Raw genomic sequence first — 25,156 nt, 5'->3', positions numbered from 1 at the left:
AATCTTCGAATTTTGAGAATTTTTGAACTTTGAGGTAGAATATGTCGTAAACTAAGCGTTTGCGGTACTTATACCCCTATACATTTTCGGGACCGTCGCAAAGCTGCTGCTTTCGACGAGTACCTCTACCACTGGAATACCTATACTTATGGACATAACGAATGAACAGACGATCGACGTATCTATTGGATCTGCCACGGAACTGAGAGATGTCAATATCAGTAGAAGTGAAGCAATGCAAAATCATTGGCGTTCAGCGGGCAAACGCTTCAAAACGGTATTTGAGTGAAATTTGGTATAGATTATTTTCTAAGGCAATAATGCAATCTCCGAAGAAATTGTTCACATCGGTTAACTATAGCATATAGCTGCCATACAAACTGAATGATCGGATTAAAGTTCTTGTATGGAAAACTTTCACATTTGACAAGATATATTCACGAAATTTGGTATGGATGGCTACTTAAGGTTATTACATAATCTCCGAAAAAATTGTTCAGATCGGAATGCTACAGCATATAGCTGCCATACAAACTGATCGATCAGAATCAAATTTTTGTATGGAAAACTTTCACATTTGATAAGATATATTCACGAAATTTGGTATAGATTATTTATTAAAGTACTTAAAACAGCGTCAAACTTGTTTTCATTTCAATCTTTTACTTTAAAAGCGATTCGCTAACATACACATTTAACGTTAAAACCAACGGCCGTGTGTCCCGGCACAGCCCCACCCGATTTTTAAATTATAATTAAGGGCTCTCGATTAAAATGTAAGAAGTTAAAAACTTTAATAATGTGTAATCAAGCATTAAGTTGTTTGAATTAGAAATAAAGATACGTATTATTAGAATCTTTATGAAAAAATCCAGTTATTGAACTCAATTTAGAGTTTCAACGTAGGCGATTTAACAGTCACTTAATATCAGAAGTGAGATTGTAAAATTTTCAAAATTTATTGCGTCGTAATACTCTGAGTTTCGCTGTGTAACGTTTGAGTTTTTATGCCTTTAATCAGGATGATGTCTCTTGGCGGTAGGTATTAAATCCGCAATTGAATTTTTCTTCGCGGTCTTTACGAATATGCGCATGTGACTTGGGTTAAACCTTCCTCTGTACATACTTGTAGTTCGCCCGTTGTATTTTTATTCTGTTCAGATATCAACGATTGTTATTAATAGGTTTTAAGTATTTTTCTTTTCGTATATGCAAATAGAAAATCTTTTATTTGTAGTGATGTGGCGTACTTTTTTCGTGATGAGAACGATTGTGTTTAGATGTACACTCAATATATTGGGGAGGACGCACTGCTGCTTTATAATAATTAAAATGAAAACATCAACAACAAAACATTTAACAAATTTTATTTAATAATATATATTTATATTTTATAAAGTTAGTTGAATAAGTTTGTACTCAGTATATTGGGGAGCACCCAATGTGTTAATTAAAACAAAAATTTGCGTTTTATGCTTAATACACTTGGTTTTTAAAATAATTTTATTTAAATCAACAATTTCATAAATTAATTAAATATGAATATCGACGGGTGACGGGCGTCGACTCAAATTCCGGAAACGATTTGTCAGTTTTGGCGATCAAGTTGATGTATCGAGAGTAGCGTAGGAAGTAGGCAGTGTCTATGCGAATGTAATATGTAGTATATGTTTAAACTCAACAAAGATGTATTATTCCTTACCACTGGTGGGGGAAATGAAACGTCTTATATCAAGTCAGAAATCTTTAATTCTAGTTTTTATTTGGTATTTTCTTTGCTTATATACAATATTGTATCAATACCAAACACCATTAAACTTAGTATGCTGAATAGTGGACTTCTTTCTTTTGAAAAAATTAGGCTAGAGGCACGAGATGAGAACAACTCTTTATCAAAAACTATACCTCATTTTCCAATAAGTAAAGCACATTTTCTTAAGCTGTGTGATTTGCGACGAAAATTTCCAGTGCTTTATAAATTAGAGTTTCAAACAGCCACTAGAGTAGAAACAAATATGTGTAGACATGCATTAAGAAAAAATAATCATGATAAAAACCAGAATTCAAAATGCATTCCTTACGATTACAACCGCGTTGTACTAAAAAAGAAAGCAGCAGTTGCAGATTCAGATTACATAAATGCGTCTTATGTTGATAGTCTTCTAAAACCAAATGCGTATATTGTTTCACAAGGTCCAGTCGAAGAAACTGTAAATGCGTTCTGGCAAATGGTGTGGCAAGAGAATATTAGTGCCATCATCATGCTTACTAAAACCTTTGATTTCGCTAAGGTAATGTGTGTTCAGTATTGGCCACCAAATATGGAAATACATGAAACGTATGGTGATATACATATAAACATTATACATGAGGAACAGCTAGCTAATTTTCACATCAGAACCTTTCATTTGTATAAAGTCAACGAACTCAAAGAAATCGTTAATGAACGTCTTATACTACAATTCCATTACACGGAGTGGTATTCTCATTCATGTCCTTTTTCAAATGCACTTCTAGAATTTAGGCGGCGGGTACGTTTGGTTGTTGGTAATATTATTAAAGGTGACGATATTAAAGGACCGATGTTAGTTCATTGTAGCGATGGAGGAGGTAGATCTGGTGTGTATTTATCCATTGATGCTAATTTGGAGTTAGCGGAAGAAGAAGATTGTTTCAACGTGTTCGGTTATTTAAAAAAGTTGCGTCAATCAAGAAAAGGTCTTGTTGAAAATGTGGAACAATATAAATTTATATATGATACTCTCGAAGAACATGAAATATGTGGAAAAACATGGTTTCCAGTATCGGAATTATCTGACCGTCTAAAGGTAAAAGCTCGTCGCAATCCTTTAACAAAAATGAATGAATATCAAGTAGAATATGGTCAAATCTGTAAGCAAACTCCACGATTTTCAATAGGAGATTGTGCTGGTGGTCATAGAGCTGACAACAGAGATAAAAATCGTGATGTGCTTTGTGTTCCTCCGGACAATTTTAGACCGTACTTAACCTCTTTTCAAGGTAATGCTTTTACAGATTACATCAATTCTGTGTTTGTTGATGGATATACTAAACCAAGGGAATACATAGTAACAGAATGGCCATTGAAACACACGTTAGGAGAATTTTGGTCTCTTATTTACGATCATGAATGTTCTGTTGTTGTAGTGCTATGTCAACCGCCTGTTAATTCTCAGAATTTTCCTTCATTTTGGCCACATAAATCAAAAATGGAAAAATGCGGACCAGTGTTTTCGGTTCACAATATCTCATCAAAAATTTATACCAATATCAAGCAATGGGAGTTCAAAATAAATAAAAAAATTGTGTCACTGACTGAAATGATGGCAGGTGTCAAAGCTCCAACAAAAGCTGTTCAGCTTTTTCAACTTACATGCTGGCCAATGGGACATAAAGTTCCTACTTCTACTAATTCTTTAGTTTACCTAATGAATATGGTAGAGCTGTGGAGACAAAGAGTTGATTACGGTCCAGTTTGTGTTGTTTCCCCAGATGGAAGAAGCCGTGCTGGAGTATACTGTGCCGCTAATGCTTGTATTGAACAGGTTATTCAACATGGAGAAGTTGATGTGTTCCAAGCAGTGAAAACCGTCCGACGACATCGTCCACAACTTGTGGAAAATATGACGGAATATAAATACTGTTACGATTTAGTTTTACATTACGTCCTTCATTTTCTAAATAAAACCAAATAATCGTAAAGAAACGCTAATACCTTGTTAAGTTGATTTAATAGTTGTATTATATATATATGTGCTTCAATAAATACTTGGACGAAAACATTTACTTTAAAGTTTTAATGATAATATCTCTGTAGTTGTGCGTATAAATATGGTTTGCCATTATACATACTATGTACATATATAAAACCTCTATAACAATCATAGATTTTATTGCGGCAGCTAGGTCTGGCCTCGGGCAATACAGCCGTGATAAATACTAAATTCTCCGTAATTTCAGATGCTAATTTGCCAACAGCTTTCACAACTATTGTGCATTCTTTAAGAAAATAATTTAAATATAAATATATATAGCACTGGCGGTTAAGCCATCAGCTTTACGTTATTATGGTTTTGATATTAGTAAAACATTTATATTTCAAAGTAAAATCTAATTTTGCTTATAATGTATATAAATCTCTTTATGTTTTCTTCGTTTACTTCTGTAAGAAGTTCTTCTATTGTGCGGTTTGTTGTAGATTGTCTTATTGAGTTTACTGCAGTACAGCTTGTGACGATATGTTTGATAGTAAGTAACTCATCGTTGCAGAATTGACAAGTTTGTGGGCTGCCTCTTTGAAAAAGATACTTGTGCGTTATCCGTGTGGGGTTGGGTTTAGTTTAGTATCTCATTTTCACTGCTTATTCCTCTTAAATGCGTGCACGAATTTTTTTAAATTTATATAGCACGGATAGCCAATGAATTAAACTTTGGTTTAAATGTAAATTTATTGTTAAATGTTTATTTGTTTTTTAGATATAAGTAAGCAAAAAACGCGGGGAAACTTTAGTATACGATCCCACGATTTCAGGGTTAAAAGTGGTATGGTTGGATAGAGCTGCTGCTCCAGATTAAGAAAATATATAATTGTTGCCGCCGCAAACTTATAGTTTTCGAGATATTTGCATTTAAAGTTGAAAATTTTGCAAATTTTATCTTGCAATTTCTCGATTGCTAGTAATTATTTAATTCATATTATGCACTTTTTATGCACTTATACTTTATTACATTGTTTCTACATATTTATTTTTTAGTAATTATTTAGTTATTTGCTTAAAATAAGCATTTTATATTTTACACAATTTTCATTCCATGCACAATAACAAAAGTATTCCGTGTTTACAGATATTAAGTGTTGCCATAATTACACATTTATCAAATGAATAAGAATGGATATAAAAACTCAAACGCAGAAAACAAATACCATCTGAAATAAATTTTCCATTGCAATAAAAAAAGTTTTAGGGCTTATAAGTATGTTTAATCTAATAATTTAATAAAAGGATCATAATGATTATTTGCAATACAGCAAAGGTAAAATAGGGTAAACATTAGTCCATTCGCGTCCCACTTATTTCTGTATTGGCGGCCTTCGGCCGCGCTTCGAAAAAAATAACCCTGGTCGATCCAACACCGGGGTATGTCAGGTTTTTTTGAGTAAAAGTCCTTTTTGCGTTAGCGGCCTTCGGCCGCACTTCAAAAAAAAATAACCCTGGCCGATCCAACACCGGGGTGTATCAAAAATCTTGATATATCAAGAAAAAGGGCAATGATTTATGTATTTTTTATTCATTTTTATTCGTTTGATAAATGTGTAATTATGGCAACACTTATTATCTGTCAACGAGGGTATTCCTTGTTATTGTGCATGAAATGAAAATTGTGTAAAATATAAAATGCTTATTTTAAGCAAACAACTAAATAATTACTGGAAAAAAAATATGTAGAAACAATGTAATGAAGTATAAGTGCATAAAAAGTGCATAATATGAATTAAATAATTACTAGCAATCGAGAAATTGCAAGATAAAATTTGCAAAATTTTCAACTTTAAATGCAAATATCTCGAAAACTATAAGTTTGCGGTGGCAACAATTATATATTTTCTTAATCTGGAGCATCAGCTCTATCCAACCATACCACTTTTAACCCTGAAATCGTGGGATCGTATACTAAAGCCGACCCAAAAACGCATATTTTCACATTTGCTCAAACAATGGCTCTCTTCTTTTGACGTTTTCAATGTATGTAATATATTATACTGCGGCGCTTGTTTCAATGTAGTATATTATGCAGAAAATATATTCAAAATTTGAAAAAAAGGATCGCGCGATGAAAACCCAATTTTATTATTTAGGGGGTCTTGTATAAATGGTTGGTTGGGTTACCTTGGTACTTCAACTACTTGTACGCATTATTACCGATGCATATACAATTTTTAATTTTCAGTGTTTTTATTATTTAAATAAAGTGGATTCCCACTTTAATTCATCGAAATAATAAAAATAATAAACATAGAGTCACTCTATGCGTAAAAATACATAAATTTTATAATAATTACTGAAAATTGTATGGAAAAACTACGATTTTACACCATTTTCAGGAGGCTGCCCTAGAGCCCCCCGTGGTCCTAGGGGGGGAAGGGTGCTATTATTCAAAAGCTCCATTCATTACCTTTCAAATGAGGGGGGTAACCCTTTGCGCAAAACCTCTTCAAAATGGGATACTAAACTAAACATTCCCCTCCGTGTGTGCCCTAGGCGAAAGCGAGTGTAAATATGCATATGCACTTTAAAAACTATTGGGACGATTTCGATTACTGGCGGAGGGTAAAAAAAACGAATTTCCGTATAAATGGGGTATGTGCGGATAGGGAAGCTTCTCCAGAAGAGGATTATCCAAAAATAATATAAAAATAACTTATAATTTTTAAAATATTTACGATTAAAAGTTAATAAATTTGCAAAAACACACGATATTTCTCTATGTTTCACTAAATTTTTTTTTTCATTTTTCACTTTCGTGTAGTACTCCTTTCTGCGTTGGCGGTCTTCGGCCGCGCCCTAAAAAAATAACCTTGGTCGAGCGAATAGACGGGTTGACCGAAGTACTTCCATGTAGTACTCCTTTCTGCGTTGGCGGCCTTCGGCTGCGCTTTAAAAAAATAACCCTAGCCGGTCCAACACCGGCTACGCCATCCACAGTATTTTAGCATTGTACACCTTTTCGCGTTCACTTCATACAATTATTGCTAAGTGGGTTTTGACAGTTCAAATTAGGCAGTCATTTTGGTTTTTCGCATTATTGAACTCAATGCAAAAAAAGGTGTATTTTATGTAAAGATTTACAAAGAAATTAACAATCAAAAGTAATAAAAAACATTACTAGTGGTTTTTATAATTCATAAGTAATATACGAGTATGTATGTGCGTGAAAATGTATCCATAATTGGTTTCGTACAATGCAGAACAGATGAAAATACACTAGCATATATTTAGAAATTTGCAAAAAAATAGTATTTTTTAAAGTGAATTTGTGGAAGAATTTGTGAACCGACTTTTATAAAATATGTTTAAATAAAATTAATTAATTAAAATTAATTTAATTAATTAAATAAAGTTCGATAATTTAAGCATACATGCGTGTTTAAAATTTTCAATTTGGTTCACTCGTTTAGGTACAGTGCGCCAAAATTAACCGGCACGATACTAAACTTAACTCCTAACATTGAAATAAGTTCACATTTCACTTTTATTTTGTAATATTTTACCTAAATTTATTAATTTAAAAATCATTTAGCACTCTCATCGCTGCAAAGGTTAGATTGTTTACAATTATGAGGAAAACGAGCGTTGCCGCATCATAAACACCGAATTTGAAGGATTCTTAACGATTTTTCTTTGTTTATACTCATTTTAATTTGAAATATAATTTATAGACACACTTGTTGTTATTAGAACTAAGATTGCTAAATAAAATAAGAGGAATTTTGTCGAAATAGAAAAATTCAGCGAATTGCTCATATTTGCTAATTATCATACATATATTATACTCGTATCCATTTCCTCATAATTGTTAGCACATAAATGATGCTCACAACGAGTGTAAAAAGTAATTTTTAAAATAAAGATTTCTTAGGTAAAAAACTTGCGAAAAGTGAAAAATGTGGATATATTTAAATGTCTATAGATTAATTTAATTATTTTGAAGTAAAAAATGTGCGAAAAGTGTGTTTAAGTGGTGAAATAGCTTGTTAAAATCTTCGAATTTTGAGAATTTTTGAACTTTGAGGTAGAATATGTCGTAAACTAAGCGTTTGCGGTACTTATACCCCTATACATTTTCGGGACCGTCGCAAAGCTGCTGCTTTCGACGAGTACCTCTACCACTGGAATACCTATACTTATGGACATAACGAATGAACAGACGATCGACGTATCTATTGGATCTGCCACGGAACTGAGAGATGTCAATATCAGTAGAAGTGAAGCAATGCAAAATCATTGGCGTTCAGCGGGCAAACGCTTCAAAACGGTATTTGAGTGAAATTTGGTATAGATTATTTTCTAAGGCAATAATGCAATCTCCGAAGAAATTGTTCACATCGGTTAACTATAGCATATAGCTGCCATACAAACTGAATGATCGGATTAAAGTTCTTGTATGGAAAACTTTCACATTTGACAAGATATATTCACGAAATTTGGTATGGATGGCTACTTAAGGTTATTACATAATCTCCGAAAAAATTGTTCAGATCGGAATGCTACAGCATATAGCTGCCATACAAACTGATCGATCAGAATCAAATTTTTGTATGGAAAACTTTCACATTTGATAAGATATATTCACGAAATTTGGTATAGATTATTTATTAAAGTACTTAAAACAGCGTCAAACTTGTTTTCATTTCAATCTTTTACTTTAAAAGCGATTCGCTAACATACACATTTAACGTTAAAACCAACGGCCGTGTGTCCCGGCACAGCCCCACCCGATTTTTAAATTATAATTAAGGGCTCTCGATTAAAATGTAAGAAGTTAAAAACTTTAATAATGTGTAATCAAGCATTAAGTTGTTTGAATTAGAAATAAAGATACGTATTATTAGAATCTTTATGAAAAAATCCAGTTATTGAACTCAATTTAGAGTTTCAACGTAGGCGATTTAACAGTCACTTAATATCAGAAGTGAGATTGTAAAATTTTCAAAATTTATTGCGTCGTAATACTCTGAGTTTCGCTGTGTAACGTTTGAGTTTTTATGCCTTTAATCAGGATGATGTCTCTTGGCGGTAGGTATTAAATCCGCAATTGAATTTTTCTTCGCGGTCTTTACGAATATGCGCATGTGACAAGCAATGTGTACTACTTTTGTTCTAGAAAAATTGTTTCTATCATATAATTAATTTTTAGCATTTTTCGCAAGAACTTGGGTTAAACCTTCCTCTGTACATACTTGTAGTTCGCCCGTTGTATTTTTATTCTGTTCAGATATCAACGATTGTTATTAATAGGTTTTAAGTATTTTTCTTTTCGTATGTGCAAATAGAAAATCTTTTATTTGTAGTGATGTGGCGTACTTTTTTCGTGATGAGAACGATTGTGTTTAGATGTACACTCAATATATTGGGGAGGACGCACTGCTGCTTTATAATAATTAAAATGAAAACATCAACAACAAAACATTTAACAAATTTTATTTAATAATATATATTTATATTTTATAAAGTTAGTTGAATAAGTTTGTACTCAGTATATTGGGGAGCACCCAATGTGTTAATTAAAACAAAAATTTGCGTTTTATGCTTAATACACTTGGTTTTTAAAATAATTTTATTTAAATCAACAATTTCATAAATTAATTAAATATGAATATCGACGGGTGACGGGCGTCGACTCAAATTCCGGAAACGATTTGTCAGTTTTGGCGATCAAGTTGATGTATCGAGAGTAGCGTAGGAAGTAGGCAGTGTCTATGCGAATGTAATATGTAGTATATGTTTAAACTCAACAAAGATGTATTATTCCTTACCACTGGTGGGGGAAATGAAACGTCTTATATCAAGTCAGAAATCTTTAATTCTAGTTTTTATTTGGTATTTTCTTTGCTTATATACAATATTGTATCAATACCAAACACCATTAAACTTAGTATGCTGAATAGTGGACTTCTTTCTTTTGAAAAAATTAGGCTAGAGGCACGAGATGAGAACAACTCTTTATCAAAAACTATACCTCATTTTCCAATAAGTAAAGCACATTTTCTTAAGCTGTGTGATTTGCGACGAAAATTTCCAGTGCTTTATAAATTAGAGTTTCAAACAGCCACTAGAGTAGAAACAAATATGTGTAGACATGCATTAAGAAAAAATAATCATGATAAAAACCAGAATTCAAAATGCATTCCTTACGATTACAACCGCGTTGTACTAAAAAAGAAAGCAGCAGTTGCAGATTCAGATTACATAAATGCGTCTTATGTTGATAGTCTTCTAAAACCAAATGCGTATATTGTTTCACAAGGTCCAGTCGAAGAAACTGTAAATGCGTTCTGGCAAATGGTGTGGCAAGAGAATATTAGTGCCATCATCATGCTTACTAAAACCTTTGATTTCGCTAAGGTAATGTGTGTTCAGTATTGGCCACCAAATATGGAAATACATGAAACGTATGGTGATATACATATAAACATTATACATGAGGAACAGCTAGCTAATTTTCACATCAGAACCTTTCATTTGTATAAAGTCAACGAACTCAAAGAAATCGTTAATGAACGTCTTATACTACAATTCCATTACACGGAGTGGTATTCTCATTCATGTCCTTTTTCAAATGCACTTCTAGAATTTAGGCGGCGGGTACGTTTGGTTGTTGGTAATATTATTAAAGGTGACGATATTAAAGGACCGATGTTAGTTCATTGTAGCGATGGAGGAGGTAGATCTGGTGTGTATTTATCCATTGATGCTAATTTGGAGTTAGCGGAAGAAGAAGATTGTTTCAACGTGTTCGGTTATTTAAAAAAGTTGCGTCAATCAAGAAAAGGTCTTGTTGAAAATGTGGAACAATATAAATTTATGTATGATACTCTCGAAGAACATGAAATATGTGGAAAAACATGGTTTCCAGTATCGGAATTATCTGACCGTCTAAAGGTAAAAGCTCGTCGCAATCCTTTAACAAAAATGAATGAATATCAAGTAGAATATGGTCAAATCTGTAAGCAAACTCCACGATTTTCAATAGGAGATTGTGCTGGTGGTCATAGAGCTGACAACAGAGATAAAAATCGTGATGTGCTTTGTGTTCCTCCGGACAATTTTAGACCGTACTTAACCTCTTTTCAAGGTAATGCTTTTACAGATTACATCAATTCTGTGTTTGTTGATGGATATACTAAACCAAGGGAATACATAGTAACAGAATGGCCATTGAAACACACGTTAGGAGAATTTTGGTCTCTTATTTACGATCATGAATGTTCTGTTGTTGTAGTGCTATGTCAACCGCCTGTTAATTCTCAGAATTTTCCTTCATTTTGGCCACATAAATCAAAAATGGAAAAATGCGGACCAGTGTTTTCGGTTCACAATATCTCATCAAAAATTTATACCAATATCAAGCAATGGGAGTTCAAAATAAATAAAAAAATTGTGTCACTGACTGAAATGATGGCAGGTGTCAAAGCTCCAACAAAAGCTGTTCAGCTTTTTCAACTTACATGCTGGCCAATGGGACATAAAGTTCCTACTTCTACTAATTCTTTAGTTTACCTAATGAATATGGTAGAGCTGTGGAGACAAAGAGTTGATTACGGTCCAGTTTGTGTTGTTTCCCCAGATGGAAGAAGCCGTGCTGGAGTATACTGTGCCGCTAATGCTTGTATTGAACAGGTTATTCAACATGGAGAAGTTGATGTGTTCCAAGCAGTGAAAACCGTCCGACGACATCGTCCACAACTTGTGGAAAATATGACGGAATATAAATACTGTTACGATTTAGTTTTACATTACGTCCTTCATTTTCTAAATAACCCCAAAAAATCGTAAAGAAACGCTAATACCTTGTTAAGTTGATTTAATAGTTGTATTATATATATATGTGCTTCAATAAATACTTGGACGAAAACATTTACTTTAAAGTTTTAATGATAATATCTCTGTAGTTGTGCGTATAAATATGGTTTGCCATTATACATACTATGTACATATATAAAACCTCTATAACAATCATAGATTTTATTGCGGCAGCTAGGTCTGGCCTCAGGCAATACAGCCGTGATAAATACTAAATTCTCCGTAATTTCAGATGCTAATTTGCCAACAGCTTTCACAACTATTGTGCATTCTTAAAGAAAATAATTTAAATATAAATATATATAGCACTGGCGGTTAAGCCATCAGCTTTACGTTATTATGGTTTTGATATTAGTAAAACATTTATATTTCAAAGTAAAATCTAATTTTGCTTATAATGTATATAAATCTCTTTATGTTTTCTTCGTTTACTTCTGTAAGAAGTTCTTCTATTGTGCGGTTTGTTGTAGATTGTCTTATTGAGTTTACTGCAGTACAGCTTGTGACGATATGTTTGATAGTAAGTAACTCATCGTTGCAGAATTGCCAAGTTTGTGGGCTGCCTCTTTGAAAAAGATACTTGTGCGTTATCCGTGTGGGGTTGGGTTTAGTTTAGTATCTCATTTTCACTGCTTATTCCTCTTAAATGCGTGCACGAATTTTTTTAAATTTATATAGCACGGATAGCCAATGAATTAAACTTTGGTTTAAATGTAAATTTAATGTTTATTTGTTTTTTAGATATAAGTAAGCAAAAAACGCGGGGAAACTTTAGTATACGATCCCACGATTTCAGGGTTAAAAGTGGTATGGTTGGATAGAGCTGCTGCTCCAGATTAAGAAAATATATAATTGTTGCCGCCGCAAACTTATAGTTTTCGAGATATTTGCATTTAAAGTTGAAAATTTTGCAAATTTTATCTTGCAATTTCTCGATTGCTAGTAATTATTTAATTCATATTATGCACTTTTTATGCACTTATACTTTATTACATTGTTTCTACATATTTATTTTTTAGTAATTATTTAGTTATTTGCTTAAAATAAGCATTTTATATTTTACACAATTTTCATTCCATGCACAATAACAAAAGTATTCCGTGTTTACAGATATTAAGTGTTGCCATAATTACACATTTATCAAATGAATAAGAATGGATATAAAAACTCAAACGCAGAAAACAAATACCATCTGAAATAAATTTTCCATTGTAATAAAAAAAGTTTTAAGGCTTATAAGTATGTTTAATCTAATAATTTAATAAAAGGATCATAATGATTATTTGCAATACAGCAAAGGTAAAATAGGGTAAACATTAGTCCATTCGCGTCCCACTTATTTCTGTATTGGCGGCCTTCGGCCGCGCTTCGAAAAAAATAACCCTGGTCGATCCAACACCGGGGTATGTCAGGTTTTTTTGAGTAAAAGTCCTTTTTGCGTTAGCGGCCTTCGGCCGCACTTCAAAAAAAAATAACCCTGGCCGATCCAACACCGGGGTGTATCAAAAATCTTGATATATCAAGAAAAAGGGCAATGATTTATGTATTTTTTATTCATTTTTATTCGTTTGATAAATGTGTAATTATGGCAACACTTATTATCTGTCAACGAGGGTATTCCTTGTTATTGTGCATGAAATGAAAATTGTGAAAAATATAAAATGCTTACTTTAAGCAAACAACTAAATAATTACTGGAAAAAAAATATGTAGAAACAATGTAATGAAGTATAAGTGCATAAAAAGTGCATAATATGAATTAAATAATTACTAGCAATCGAGAAATTGCAAGATAAAATTTGCAAAATTTTCAACTTTAAATGCAAATATCTCGAAAACTATAAGTTTGCGGTGGCAACAATTATATATTTTCTTAATCTGGAGCATCAGCTCTATCCAACCATGCCACTTTTAACCCTGAAATCGTGGGATCGTATACTAAAGTCGACCCAAAAACGCATATTTTCACATTTGCTCAAACAATGGCTCTCTTCTTTTGACGTTTTCAATGTATGTAATATATTATACTGCGGCGCTTGTTTCAATGTAGTATATTATGCAGAAAATATATTCAAAATTTGAAAAAAAAGATCGCGCGATGAAAACCCAATTTTATTATTTAGGGGGTCTTGTATAAATGGTTGGTTGGGTTATCTTGGTACTTCAACTACTTGTACGCATTATTACCGATGCATATACAATTTTTAATTTTCAGTGTTTTTATTATTTAAATAAAGTGGATTCCCACTTTAATTCATCGAAATAATAAAAATAATAAACATAGAGTCACTCTATGCGTAAAAATACATAAATTTTATAATAATTACTGAAAATTGTATGGAAAAACTACGATTTTACACCATTTTCAGGAGGCTGCCCTAGAGCCCCCGTGGTCCTAGGGGGGGAAGGGTGCTATTATTCAAAAGCTCCATTCATTACCTTTCAAATGAGGGGGGTAACCCTTTGCGCAAAACCTCTTCAAAATGGGATACTAAACTAAACATTCCCCTCCGTGTGTGCCCTAGGCGAAAGCGAGTGTAAATATGCATATGTACTTTAAAAACTATTGGGACGATTTCGATTACTGGCGGAGGGTAAAAAAAACGAATTTCCGTATAAATGGGGTATGTGCGGATAGGGAAGCTTCTCCAGAAGAGGATTATCCAAAAATAATATAAAAATAACTTATAATTTTTAAAATATTTACGATTAAAAGTTAATAAATTTGCAAAAACACACGATATTTCTCTATGCTTCACTAAATTTTTTTTTCATTTTTCACTTTCGTGTAGTACTCCTTTCTGCGTTGGCGGTCTTCGGCCGCGCTCTAAAAAAATAACCTTGGTCGAGCGAATAGACGGGTTGACCGAAGTACTTCCATGTAGTACTCCTTTCTGCGTTGGCGGCCTTCGGCTGCGCTTTAAAAAAATAACCCTAGCCGGTCCAACACCGGCTACGCCATCCACAGTATTTTAGCATTGTACACCTTTTCGCGTTCACTTCATACAATTATTGCTAAGTGGGTTTTGACAGTTCAAATTAGGCAGTCATTTTGGTTTTTCGCATTATTGAACTCAATGCAAAAAAAGGTGTGTTTTATGTAAAGATTTACAAAGAAATTAACAATCAAAAGTAATAAAAAACATTACTAGTGGTTTTTATAATTCATAAGTAATATACGAGTATGTATGTGCGTGAAAATGTATCCATAATTGGTTTCGTACAATGCAGAACAGATGAAAATACACTAGCATATATTTAGAAATTTGCAAAAAAATAGTATTTTTTAAAGTGAATTTGTGGAAGAATTTGTGAACCGACTTTTATAAAATATGTTTAAATAAAATTAATTAATTAAAATTAATTTAATTAATTAAATAAAGTTCGATAATTTAAGCATACATGCGTGTTTAAAATTTTCAATTTGGTTCACTCGTTTAGGTACAGTGCGCCAAAATTAACCGGCACGATACTAAACTTAACTCCTAACATTGAAATAAGTTCACATTTCACTTTTATTTTGTAATATTTTACCTAAATTTATTAATTTAAAAATCATTTAGCACTCTCATCGCTGCAAAGGTTAGATTGTTTACAATTATGAGGAAAACGAGCGTTGCCGCATCATAAACACCGAATTTGAAGGATTCTTAACGATTTTTCTTTGTTTATACTCATTTTAATTTGAAATATAATTTATAGACACACTTGTTGTTATTAGAACTAAGATTGCTAAATAAAATAAGAGGAATTTTGTCGAAATAGAAAAATTCAGCGAATTGCTCATATTTGCTAATTATCATACATATATTATACTCGTATCCATTTCCTCATAATTGTTAGCACATAAATGATGCTCACAACGAGTGTAAAAAGTAATTTTTAAAATAAAGATTTCTTAGGTAAAAAACTTGCGAAAAGTGAAAAATGTGGATATATTTAAATGTCTATAGATTAATTTAATTATTTTGAAGTAAAAAATGTGCGAAAAGTGTGTTTAAGTGGTGAAATAGCTTGTTAAAATCTTCGAATTTTGAGAATTTTTGAACTTTGAGGTAGAATATGTCGTAAACTAAGCGTTTGCGGTACTTATACCCCTATACATTTTCGGGACCGTCGCAAAGCTGCTGCTTTCGACGAGTACCTCTACCACTGGAATACCTATACTTATGGACATAACGAATGAACAGACGATCGACGTATCTATTGGATCTGCCACGGAACTGAGAGATGTCAATATCAGTAGAAGTGAAGCAATGCAAAATCATTGGCGTTCAGCGGGCAAACGCTTCAAAACGGTATTTGAGTGAAATTTGGTATAGATTATTTTCTAAGGCAATAATGCAATCTCCGAAGAAATTATTCACATCGGTTAACTATAGCATTTGAAGAAACACAATTTCCAAAAGTTTGGTATCATCACTTTTTATTGCAATGATTTTGTGGAGATCATCCATTACTTTTCTGAGGAGTTGAATTTTCCTCTTGAATATGGAGATTCCATGACTAAAATCAAATGATTCTGATTTGTGTTTATTTTGCAAGTCAGACTTTGTTGGAAAAGTGTTGGATATGTGCAAAACTGTTTCGGATAAATCCGCTTGGGCATCAAGAATTTTGTTTCTGTATACACCCATGATTTTTTCTGCAACACTTTTTGTATTTGTGTAACTGCTGGTATTCTCCAAAGAAATCGTTGGACGTATATTGATTTGGTCGCCTGGTTGACCTTACGGCCGGTGAATACTTCTTGGATATCAGTTAGATCACTGCGTTTAGTCTCTGCCAAAACGGCTTATGCGATCGGTTTTAACGGGGGAATACACACCCGTCTTACAAATATTTTTATTTAATCAATATGCGAGAATATACACCCGTCTTAAAATTATTATTTTTACTTAGTCAATATGCGGGAATATACACCTGTCTTACAATTTAATTTTGCCTGCATTTATATTAATAACAGGGCTTACTTTATTTTATTTGCTTGCATTTTTTATAATATCAAGGCGTTTGTAAAATTTGGCTGAGCTCTTTTTTTAGGCTCGATAGGACTAAATGTTTAAATTCAACAAAGATTTATCATTCCTTACCACTGGTGGGGGGAAATGAAACATCTTATATCAAGTGAGATATCTTTCATTCTAGTTTTTGTTTGGCATTTTCCTTGCTTATGGTTGTACTTTTAAAACTATCTTAAATAACTAAATATATGTGTATGTTAGTATGTATTGCAGCATATTGTTTATTGCTGCTTGACATGGCCCTGCCAACCATTGCTACCCTCTTGTGTCAAATATTTCAATACAACTATACATTTTTTCTCTATGCACTAACACCAACGCACACTTTCGGGTTATTTTTTGTTTAATGTTAGGTTCCAGCCAGAGATAAGGAGATGTTTAACTTCTCTCTCACTGGATTGATTGCTAAACGTCAAAACCTACTGAACTTTTACAGCTAATCGAGTTCAGTAGGTTTTGACGTTTAGCAATTGGAAGCGAGCGATGGCCAGATTGAAATCTTACCAAATAAATATGTAAACGGAGGGATTTGTTGCATCGTTCAAGACCACTTATAAAAAATGTTAAACAATGAAAATTAAATAAATTTGTGAAATTTAAAGGTATTTGATGAAACGTTTTGTAATTTGAAGACTCATAGTATTATTTTCAATGGAAAATGATTAAAAACATTTAATGATTAAGAGCTGAAAAGCTTAAATCTTTTTATTGAAAGTTCAAAAGTCAATTGTTCTAATTTACTTTAAAAAGATTTAAATAGTTTCTCCATATAATAAATAACCACTACATAGTAATTTTTATTCGTACTAAATGTTGGGTGTTTTAATTTAAAATGTCCAAAAATTCTTATTTTGTTCGATCTGGCCATAATGGAAAATGTTATAAAAAACGCTTATTTTGAGGCGCTCTCACACTGGAATAAGTTTAACATCCCTTTATCCCTGGTTCCAGCTCTAAAGTAAATGCTCAAGAAATTTTTGTTATTATTTCTTTTGTGTGAAATAGTAGTTACCAAGAAATTTTGACATTTCATATCGCACCGTGAATGTTAAAAAGTAGAAGAAGAAGAGTGTGAAAAGTAATCAAACGTAAAAGATATTTGAGCAAAGCAATTGGTAAGTTTCCTATTATGATATTTCAATTTATTTAAAAATCTCATGATTAACTATTATTATTTAATTTTCAGGTGATCCTGGTTAGTATCCATCAAATCCCCACCAAAATCTGGAAGCATATTTTATAACTACAAAGTAAGTGAATGCGTGTATACATATATATATATATACATGTATAGATTATAATATCCTCGTACGCTCGGGTATACATAGTTAATAATTTTTATTAATATGCTTTCATTATAGGGATTCCCTTCTATTGTGTTGATGGCCACATATGATGCCAATTATAAATTCACATACGTCGATGTTGGTGATTACGGAAGCGTAGGAGGATGGAGTCATGTGTAGAAGTTCACGCAAGTGAGGAAAGTTCTCTGATCGCCATTCACTTGGGAGTGGCCAGAAACGATTCTTTTGCATATGACTCAAGCAGCTCACGACTTCCGGTCTTTGACCAAGTATCCTCTGGGTAGCCTAAGAACATCCGTTTGAAGGCGAGCTAACGTGAGAAGGCGAAACATCCCCTGCATAGGGTTGTGCGCTGGGTTTGGGACCCGCCACGTAAAAAAACACCCCCAGCGAATATTAACAACAAGCCTCGGATGAGTGACCCCCCTTTTGATGACGACCATGGCAAACGAAATAAGGACTACGAATTGAGGGCATGCACCTGGAATGTCCGGTCCCTTAATTGGGAAGGTGCCGCTGCCCAGCTGGTTGATGTCCTCGTGAAAATAAAGGCTGACATCACCGCCGTCCAAGAAATGCGATGGACGGGACAAGGACAGAGACGAGTAGGTCCTTGTGACATTTACTACAGTGGCCATATAAAGGAGCGCAAGTTTGGTGTTAGATTCGTGGTGGGAGAGAGACTCCGTCGCCGAGTACTATCATTCACTGCGGTGAATGAACGTCTAGCCACAATCCGCATCAAAGCGAGGTTCTTCAACATATCGCTGATTTGCGCCCACGCCCCGACGGAAGAGAAGGACGATGTGACCAAAGATGCCTTTTATGAGTGCTTGGAGCGCACTTATGAGAGATGCCCCCGCCACGATGTCAAAATCGTGCTTGGCGACTTTAACGCCAGGGTGGGCAAAGAAGGTATCTTTGGCACCACGGTCGGTAAATTCAGCCTCCACGACGAAACATCCCCAAATGGGTTGAGGCTGATCGACTTCGCCGGGGCCCGAAATATGGTTATCTGTAGTACTAGATTCCAGCATAAGAAGATACATCAAGCTACCTGGCTGTCTCCGGATCGAAAAACCACCAACCAGATCGATCATGTTGTGATAGACGGAAGACACGTCTCCAGTGTTTTAGATGTGCGTGCGCTCCGAGGTCCTAACACCGACTCGGACCACTATATTGTTGCAGCCAAAATTCGCACCCGCCTCTGTGCAGCAAAAAACGCACGCCAACAAACACAAGGAAGGTTCGACGTCGAGAAGCTGCAATCACAACAGACAGCCGAACGTTTTTCTACTCGGCTTGCACTCCTGCTCTCTGAGAGCACTCATCAACAATTCGGTATAAGGGAACTGTGGGACGGCATTTCAAACTCCTTACGTACAGCTGCAACCGAAACCATTGGTTTTCGGAAAGTGCAAAAGAACAGCTGGTACGACGAGGAGTGCCGTGTCGCAGCGGAGAGAAAACAGGCTGCCTACCTCGCAACGTTACGATCGACCACAACACGTGCGGGATGGGACAGATACCGAGAGTTGAAGAGGGAAGCGAGACGCATTTGCAGACAGAAGAAGAAAGAGGCCGAAATGCGTGAGTACGAACAGCTCGATAAGCTGGCCGACAGGGGTAATGCTCGAAAATTCTACGAAAAGATGCGGCGGCTTACAGAAGGTTTCAAGACCGGAGCATACTCCTGTAGAACCCCCAAAGGTGATCTAGCCACCGATGCCCAGAGCATACTTAGATTATGGAGGGAACACTTCTCCAGCCTGCTGAATGGCAGTGAAAGCACAACACCAGGAGAAGACGAACCCGATTCCCCAATCGATGACGATGGAGCAGACGTTCCATTACCCGGCCATGAAGAAGTTCGAATAGCAATTGCCCGCCTGAAGAACAACAAAGCGGCAGGGGCCGATGGATTGCCGGCCGAGCTATTCAAACACGGCGGCGAAGAACTGATAAGGAGCATGCATCAGCTTCTTTGTAAAATATGGTCGGACGAAAGCATGCCCAACGATTGGAATTTAAGTGTGCTATGCCCAATCCATAAAAAAGGAGACCCCACAATCTGCGCCAACTACCGTGGGATTAGCCTCCTCAACATCGCATATAAGGTTCTATCGAGCGTATTGTGTGAAAGATTAAAGCCCACCGTCAACGAACTGATTGGACCTTATCAGTGTGGCTTTAGACCTGGCAAATCAGCAACTGACCAGATATTCACCATGCGCCAAATCTTGGAAAAGACCCGTGAAAGGAGAATCGACACACACCACCTCTTCGTCGATTTCAAAGCTGCTTTCGACAGCACGAAAACGGGCTGCCTTTATGCCGCGATGTCTGAATTTGGTATCCCCGCAAAACTGATACGGCTGTGTAAACTGACGTTGAGCGGCACCAGAAGCTCCGTCAGAATCGAGATGAACCTCTCCGAGCCGTTCGATACCAAACGAGGTTTCAGACAAGGCGACTCCCTATCGTGCGACTTTTTCAATCTGCTGCTGGAGAAAATAGTTCGAGCTGCAGAACTTAATCGAGCGGGTACAATCTTCTCTAAGAGTGTACAGCTGCTGGCGTATGCCGATGATATTGATATCATCGGCCTCAACACCCGCGCCGTTAGTTCTGCTTTCTCCAGACTGGACAAGGAAGCAAAACGAATGGGTCTGGCAGTGAACGAGGGCAAGACGAAATATCTCCTGTCATCAAACAAACAGTCGTCGCACTCGCGACTTGGCACTCACGTCACTGTTGACAGTCATAACTTTGAAGTTGTAGATAATTTCGTCTATCTTGGAACCAGCGTAAACACCACCAACAATGTCAGCCTAGAAATCCAACGCAGGATAACTCTTGCCAACAGGTGCTACTTCGGTCTGAGTAGGCAATTGAGAAGCAAAGTCCTCTCTCGACAGACAAAAACCAAACTCTATAAGTCTCTCATAATCCCCGTCCTGCTATATGGTGCAGAGGCTTGGACGATGTCAACAGCGGATGAGTCGACGTTGCGAGTTTTCGAGAGAAAAATTCTGCGAAAGATTTATGGTCCTTTGCGCGTTGGCCACGGCGAATATCGCATTCGATGGAACGATGAGCTGTACGAGATATACGACGACATTGACATAGTTCAGCGAATTAAAAGACAGCGGCTACGCTGGCTAGGTCATGTTGTCCGGATGGATGAAAACACTCCAGCTCTGAAAGTATTCGACGCAGTACCCGCCGGGGGAAGCAGAGGAAGAGGAAGACCTCCACTCCGTTGGAAGGACCAAGTGGAGAAGGACCTGGCTTCGCTTGGAATATCCAATTGGCGCCACGTAGCGAAAAGAAGAAACGACTGGCGCGCGGTTGTTAACTCGGCTATAATCGCGTAAGCGGTGTCTACGCCAATTAAGAAGAAGAAGAGGAGACTCCCATATTATGAAGAATTTGAAATTTGGTATCAGCATACTTAACGACAGCTGCCAATTTCCGGCCGACGGCTTTATTGATGGCAAGGACTTGTGTATATAATGAGTTGTTCTTTGCTGCTACCAAATCTTCTTGCTTCTTTAAAATGTTGTTGAATCGATCCCATGCCTCGTCATTTTGGCTTCCGCTAAACGTCCGACTACTTGTGGTGGGTGTTGGATTCTGCAAAATGCACATTATATACATCCATTTACACTGAAAATAATGGACAAACTAGAATTAAGGAAAGTGCGCCCTTGTTTTAAAAAGCTCAAAATATACTTAAATATAGTAAAATTTACTCAAAGTATGTAAAGTTCCTTTAATTTGAGTAAGTCGTACCCTTCAATTTTAGGACGATCGTACTTAAAATAAGAAAATCGATGTCTTATAACGGGTGATTTTTTTGAGGTTAGGATTTTCATGCATTAGTATTTGACAGATCACGTGGGATTTCAGACATGGTGTCAAAGAGAAAGATGCTCAGTATGCTTTGACATTTCATCATGAATAGACTTACTAACGAGCAACGCTTGCAAATCATTGAATTTTATTACCAAAATCAGTGTTCGGTTCGAAATGTGTTTATCGACAAATTTTGTTCAGCGATGAGGCTCATTTCTGGTTGAATGGCTACGTAAATAAGCAAAATTGCCGCATTTGGGGTGAAGAGCAACCAGAAGCCGTTCAAGAACTGCCCATGCATCCCGAAAAATGCACTGTTTGGTGTGGTTTGTACGCTGGTGGAATCATTGGACCGTATTTTTTCAAAGATGCTGTTGGACGCAACGTTACGGTGAATGGCGATCGCTATCGTTCGATGCTAACAAACTTTTTGTTGCCAAAAATGGAAGAACTGAACTTGGTTGACATGTGGTTTCAACAAGATGGCGCTACATGCCACACAGCTCGCGATTCTATGGCCATTTTGAGGGAAAACTTCGGACAACAATTCATCTCAAGAAATGGACCCGTAAGTTGGCCACCAAGATCATGCGATTTAACGCCTTTAGACTATTTTTTGTGGGGCTACGTCAAGTCTAAAGTCTACAGAAATAAGCCAGCAACTATTCCAGCTTTGGAAGACAACATTTCCGAAGAAATTCGGGCTATTCCGGCCGAAATGCTCGAAAAAGTTGCCCAAAATTGGACTTTCCGAATGGACCACCTAAGACGCAGCCGCGGTCAACATTTAAATGAAATTATCTTCAAAAAGTAAATGTCATGAACCAATCTAACGTTTCAAATAAAGAACCGATGAGATTTTGCAAATTTTATGCGTTTTTTTTTAAAAAAAGTTATCAAGCTCTTAAAAAATCACCCTTTATTAAGTTCATGGCATTTTCCTATATTTTAGTAAAATTGTACTGAAAACAAGTCATTTTCAGACTTTATAAGTGAAAGAAGTTCAAATTTACTTAGTTTGAGGACAATATTTACTTAAACTTTCAACAAGTAAAAAATTATTCAATTTAAGGATGACTCAACCTTATGCGGACCGACTATTTACTTAACTCAAACTTTGATATAAGGTCATGCTTCCTTATTTTAAGTTCAAGCATATATGGATTGTTACTCTAATGCAAGCAGACATGAATTCTCAAAATAAAGCAGCGATAATCATATTTTATTGAATAGTGACAAGTGAGTGATGGAATTTCTTTATGTGCTTTAAAATATGTCAAATACAAATATGGAAATTGTTTTCGAAGTGGACAAAGTGTACAACATATTGGAATTATTTGATTTAATACATTTGTACGATTTACTGAAAGGTAAGTGTGAAAATAATATTGTGAAATAGATAGAAGTGCAAACATGCACCTTTTGAAAATAAATATGTACATACATACATTAAATTTTTGTGCAGCATTACCAAAGTTTACTGTTAACTATACATATGCATGTATGTACATACATATGTATGTTTGAATATATTTCACAAGAAAAAAGGCGCCGCGAACGTTTTTACTTTCTATTAAATTTTGTTGTTTTTTTTTAAGAACACAACATTACGGAGGAAAGTTTAAAGTTTATGCAGAGCAGCCACATTAATGAATTATTCCCCAAAGAACTTTTGGGACGCAAAATTATTTTTGAACAGAGATTGAAGGAGTGGCAAATAGATCAAGAAGTGGTAATTATGAAATGAAAATCTAAATAATGAAATAACTAATCAAAACAAATTGCAGCGCGTTGAAATTTAATCTTTTTCATTAGAAAGCACAACGCCCGGATCAGGATCAACAGAATCCATTTCTTCTAGTTTTCTTGGTTCGGTTAATGATTTAAATGAAGTAAGTATTATTTTGCGTTTCTGAGTAATTTACAAAAAAATTTAGTAGATTTCGTTACTAGGAATTTTAAAATCTAACGTGAATGGAAATGCTGTTTTAAATTACTTTGAAAATAATCAAAGTTTATCAACCAAGACTCGGAAACTTGTATGTTCCTCGATCACGGAATACTTAATTTATAACAAAATTAAGCCAACAAGATTTTTTTTTCGAATTTAGCGGACAAAATTATGCAACTTTTCCCAAAGGAATCTAAGGTAATGCATTAGATTTAAAAAAAAAAAAAATTTAAATTTTAGAATATAACTGCAGCAACCGACAATACTCTTCGAAAACTTCAACATATTACAATGAATTTAAAAAGCACTTCACAACTGATATTACAGATGAAATAATTTGTTATTCACATGTAAAGCGATATGGCACAATATTTAAACAAGATTTTATAATATTTTTTTATAAACTCCAATTTACAGCGTACAAAATTTGTGAAGTCTTTAAACCAGAAAAGAAAATAAATTTGCTATGCAATGAAATCAAAATTAATAAATTTGAGAGCCATTTTCAGTCCCATTTAACAGGAGGAGAATTGCAAAACTTTTATATATTTAATTTAAAACATATTATTTTCCCTGTTATTAAGTATTATAATGTAAATAATAATAAGAATTTAAAACCTAAGTTTAATTTTTAAGAACAATGAAATGAAATCAATGAAAAAAATAAGTTTTAAAGACGTAAGTTTAGTTTTAAGAACAATGAAATGAAATAAATGAAAAAAATAAGTTTTTGCATTTTTATTTAAGGCAATTCTATTACTATTAAATGTAAAGACAGGGAGACTTATTTCTGGAGTCAAAGAACTTTTAATCTAAGGAAGTGGTTTTTATTTGATGGCCTTATATTAAGAACGCCTTTACTTCAAATTAAAGACAACACTGTTCTTCGTTTAAGAAAATTTCCTTTAATTTAAGGCAATATTTTCCTCTTTCAGCAAACTCCCAATCAATCGTGTCTGAAAAAAGGCTACTCCAGCGTTTCTCCAACAGGGCTACCACTTTTGTGCTTGCGGGCCACTTTGGCGTGATTGCGATAGCTCTTCCGTAAGCAAATCCATCCAGCTTTGCACTCATTAACTAAATAAACATAAAAAAAATCAAGTTAAGAGATTCATATAATAAAACTTTAATTTATATAAATTATTTTTAGGCACTTGTGTGCTTTATTCAGGCTCGATCAGAACTAACTTTTAAAACATTCTTATTCTTAATTCTAAGCCTAAGCCGTCTTCACTGCCGCTGCCGTCGTCGCTGTCGTTGCTATGTTTTGTCAAATGCAGTGTCAGCGAATCCCACGATTACGCCGACTTGCGTATAGTGTGAGTCGTTGTTTGTTTGCGCTATATTTGTGCTGCGCCAGCGGATCCCACGGCTACGGTAATTTGTGAGTATCGCTTGTTGTTGCTTGTCG

The 25,156-nt window shown here is 34.9% G+C and overlaps 3 protein-coding genes across 3 annotated transcripts in view; all 3 read left to right on the top strand.

Annotated features, from left to right (window-relative positions):
• The window catches only part of LOC105233232 (receptor-type tyrosine-protein phosphatase kappa), a 60,397-nt gene extending 35,541 nt beyond the window's left edge, over window positions 1–24,856 (top strand). The window contains exon 3 of the transcript XR_007423736.1: window positions 24,681–24,856. The gene's annotated coding sequence lies outside the window, so the exon portion shown is untranslated. The remainder of the gene's footprint in view (window positions 1–24,680) is intronic.
• On the top strand, window positions 1,653–3,807 carry LOC125775302 (receptor-type tyrosine-protein phosphatase kappa-like). The gene has a single exon (XM_049462529.1). It carries the CDS (start codon window positions 1,668–1,670, stop codon window positions 3,714–3,716), a length of 2,049 nt encoding a protein of 682 aa, XP_049318486.1. The 5' UTR covers window positions 1,653–1,667; the 3' UTR covers window positions 3,717–3,807.
• Window positions 9,372–11,591, top strand: LOC125780335 (receptor-type tyrosine-protein phosphatase kappa-like). Its single transcript, XM_049462525.1, has one exon. It carries the CDS (start codon window positions 9,522–9,524, stop codon window positions 11,574–11,576), a length of 2,055 nt encoding a protein of 684 aa, XP_049318482.1. The 5' UTR covers window positions 9,372–9,521; the 3' UTR covers window positions 11,577–11,591.
• Window positions 24,857–25,156: the final 300 nt, after the last annotated feature.

The sequence above is a fragment of the Bactrocera dorsalis genome, chromosome 1, assembly GCF_023373825.1.
Source record: "Bactrocera dorsalis isolate Fly_Bdor chromosome 1, ASM2337382v1, whole genome shotgun sequence".
Classification (NCBI taxonomy): Eukaryota; Metazoa; Arthropoda; class Insecta; order Diptera; family Tephritidae; genus Bactrocera; species Bactrocera dorsalis.
This window is presented reverse-complemented; position numbering and strand designations above follow the sequence as displayed.

What these genes read in the sequence shown, in the direction of transcription:
- LOC125780335 (XM_049462525.1), top strand. Translation starts at nt 9,522, where the DNA reads ATGTTTAAACTCAACAAAGATGTATTATTCCTTACCACTGGTGGGGGA.
- LOC125775302 (XM_049462529.1), top strand. Translation starts at nt 1,668, where the DNA reads ATGTTTAAACTCAACAAAGATGTATTATTCCTTACCACTGGTGGGGGA.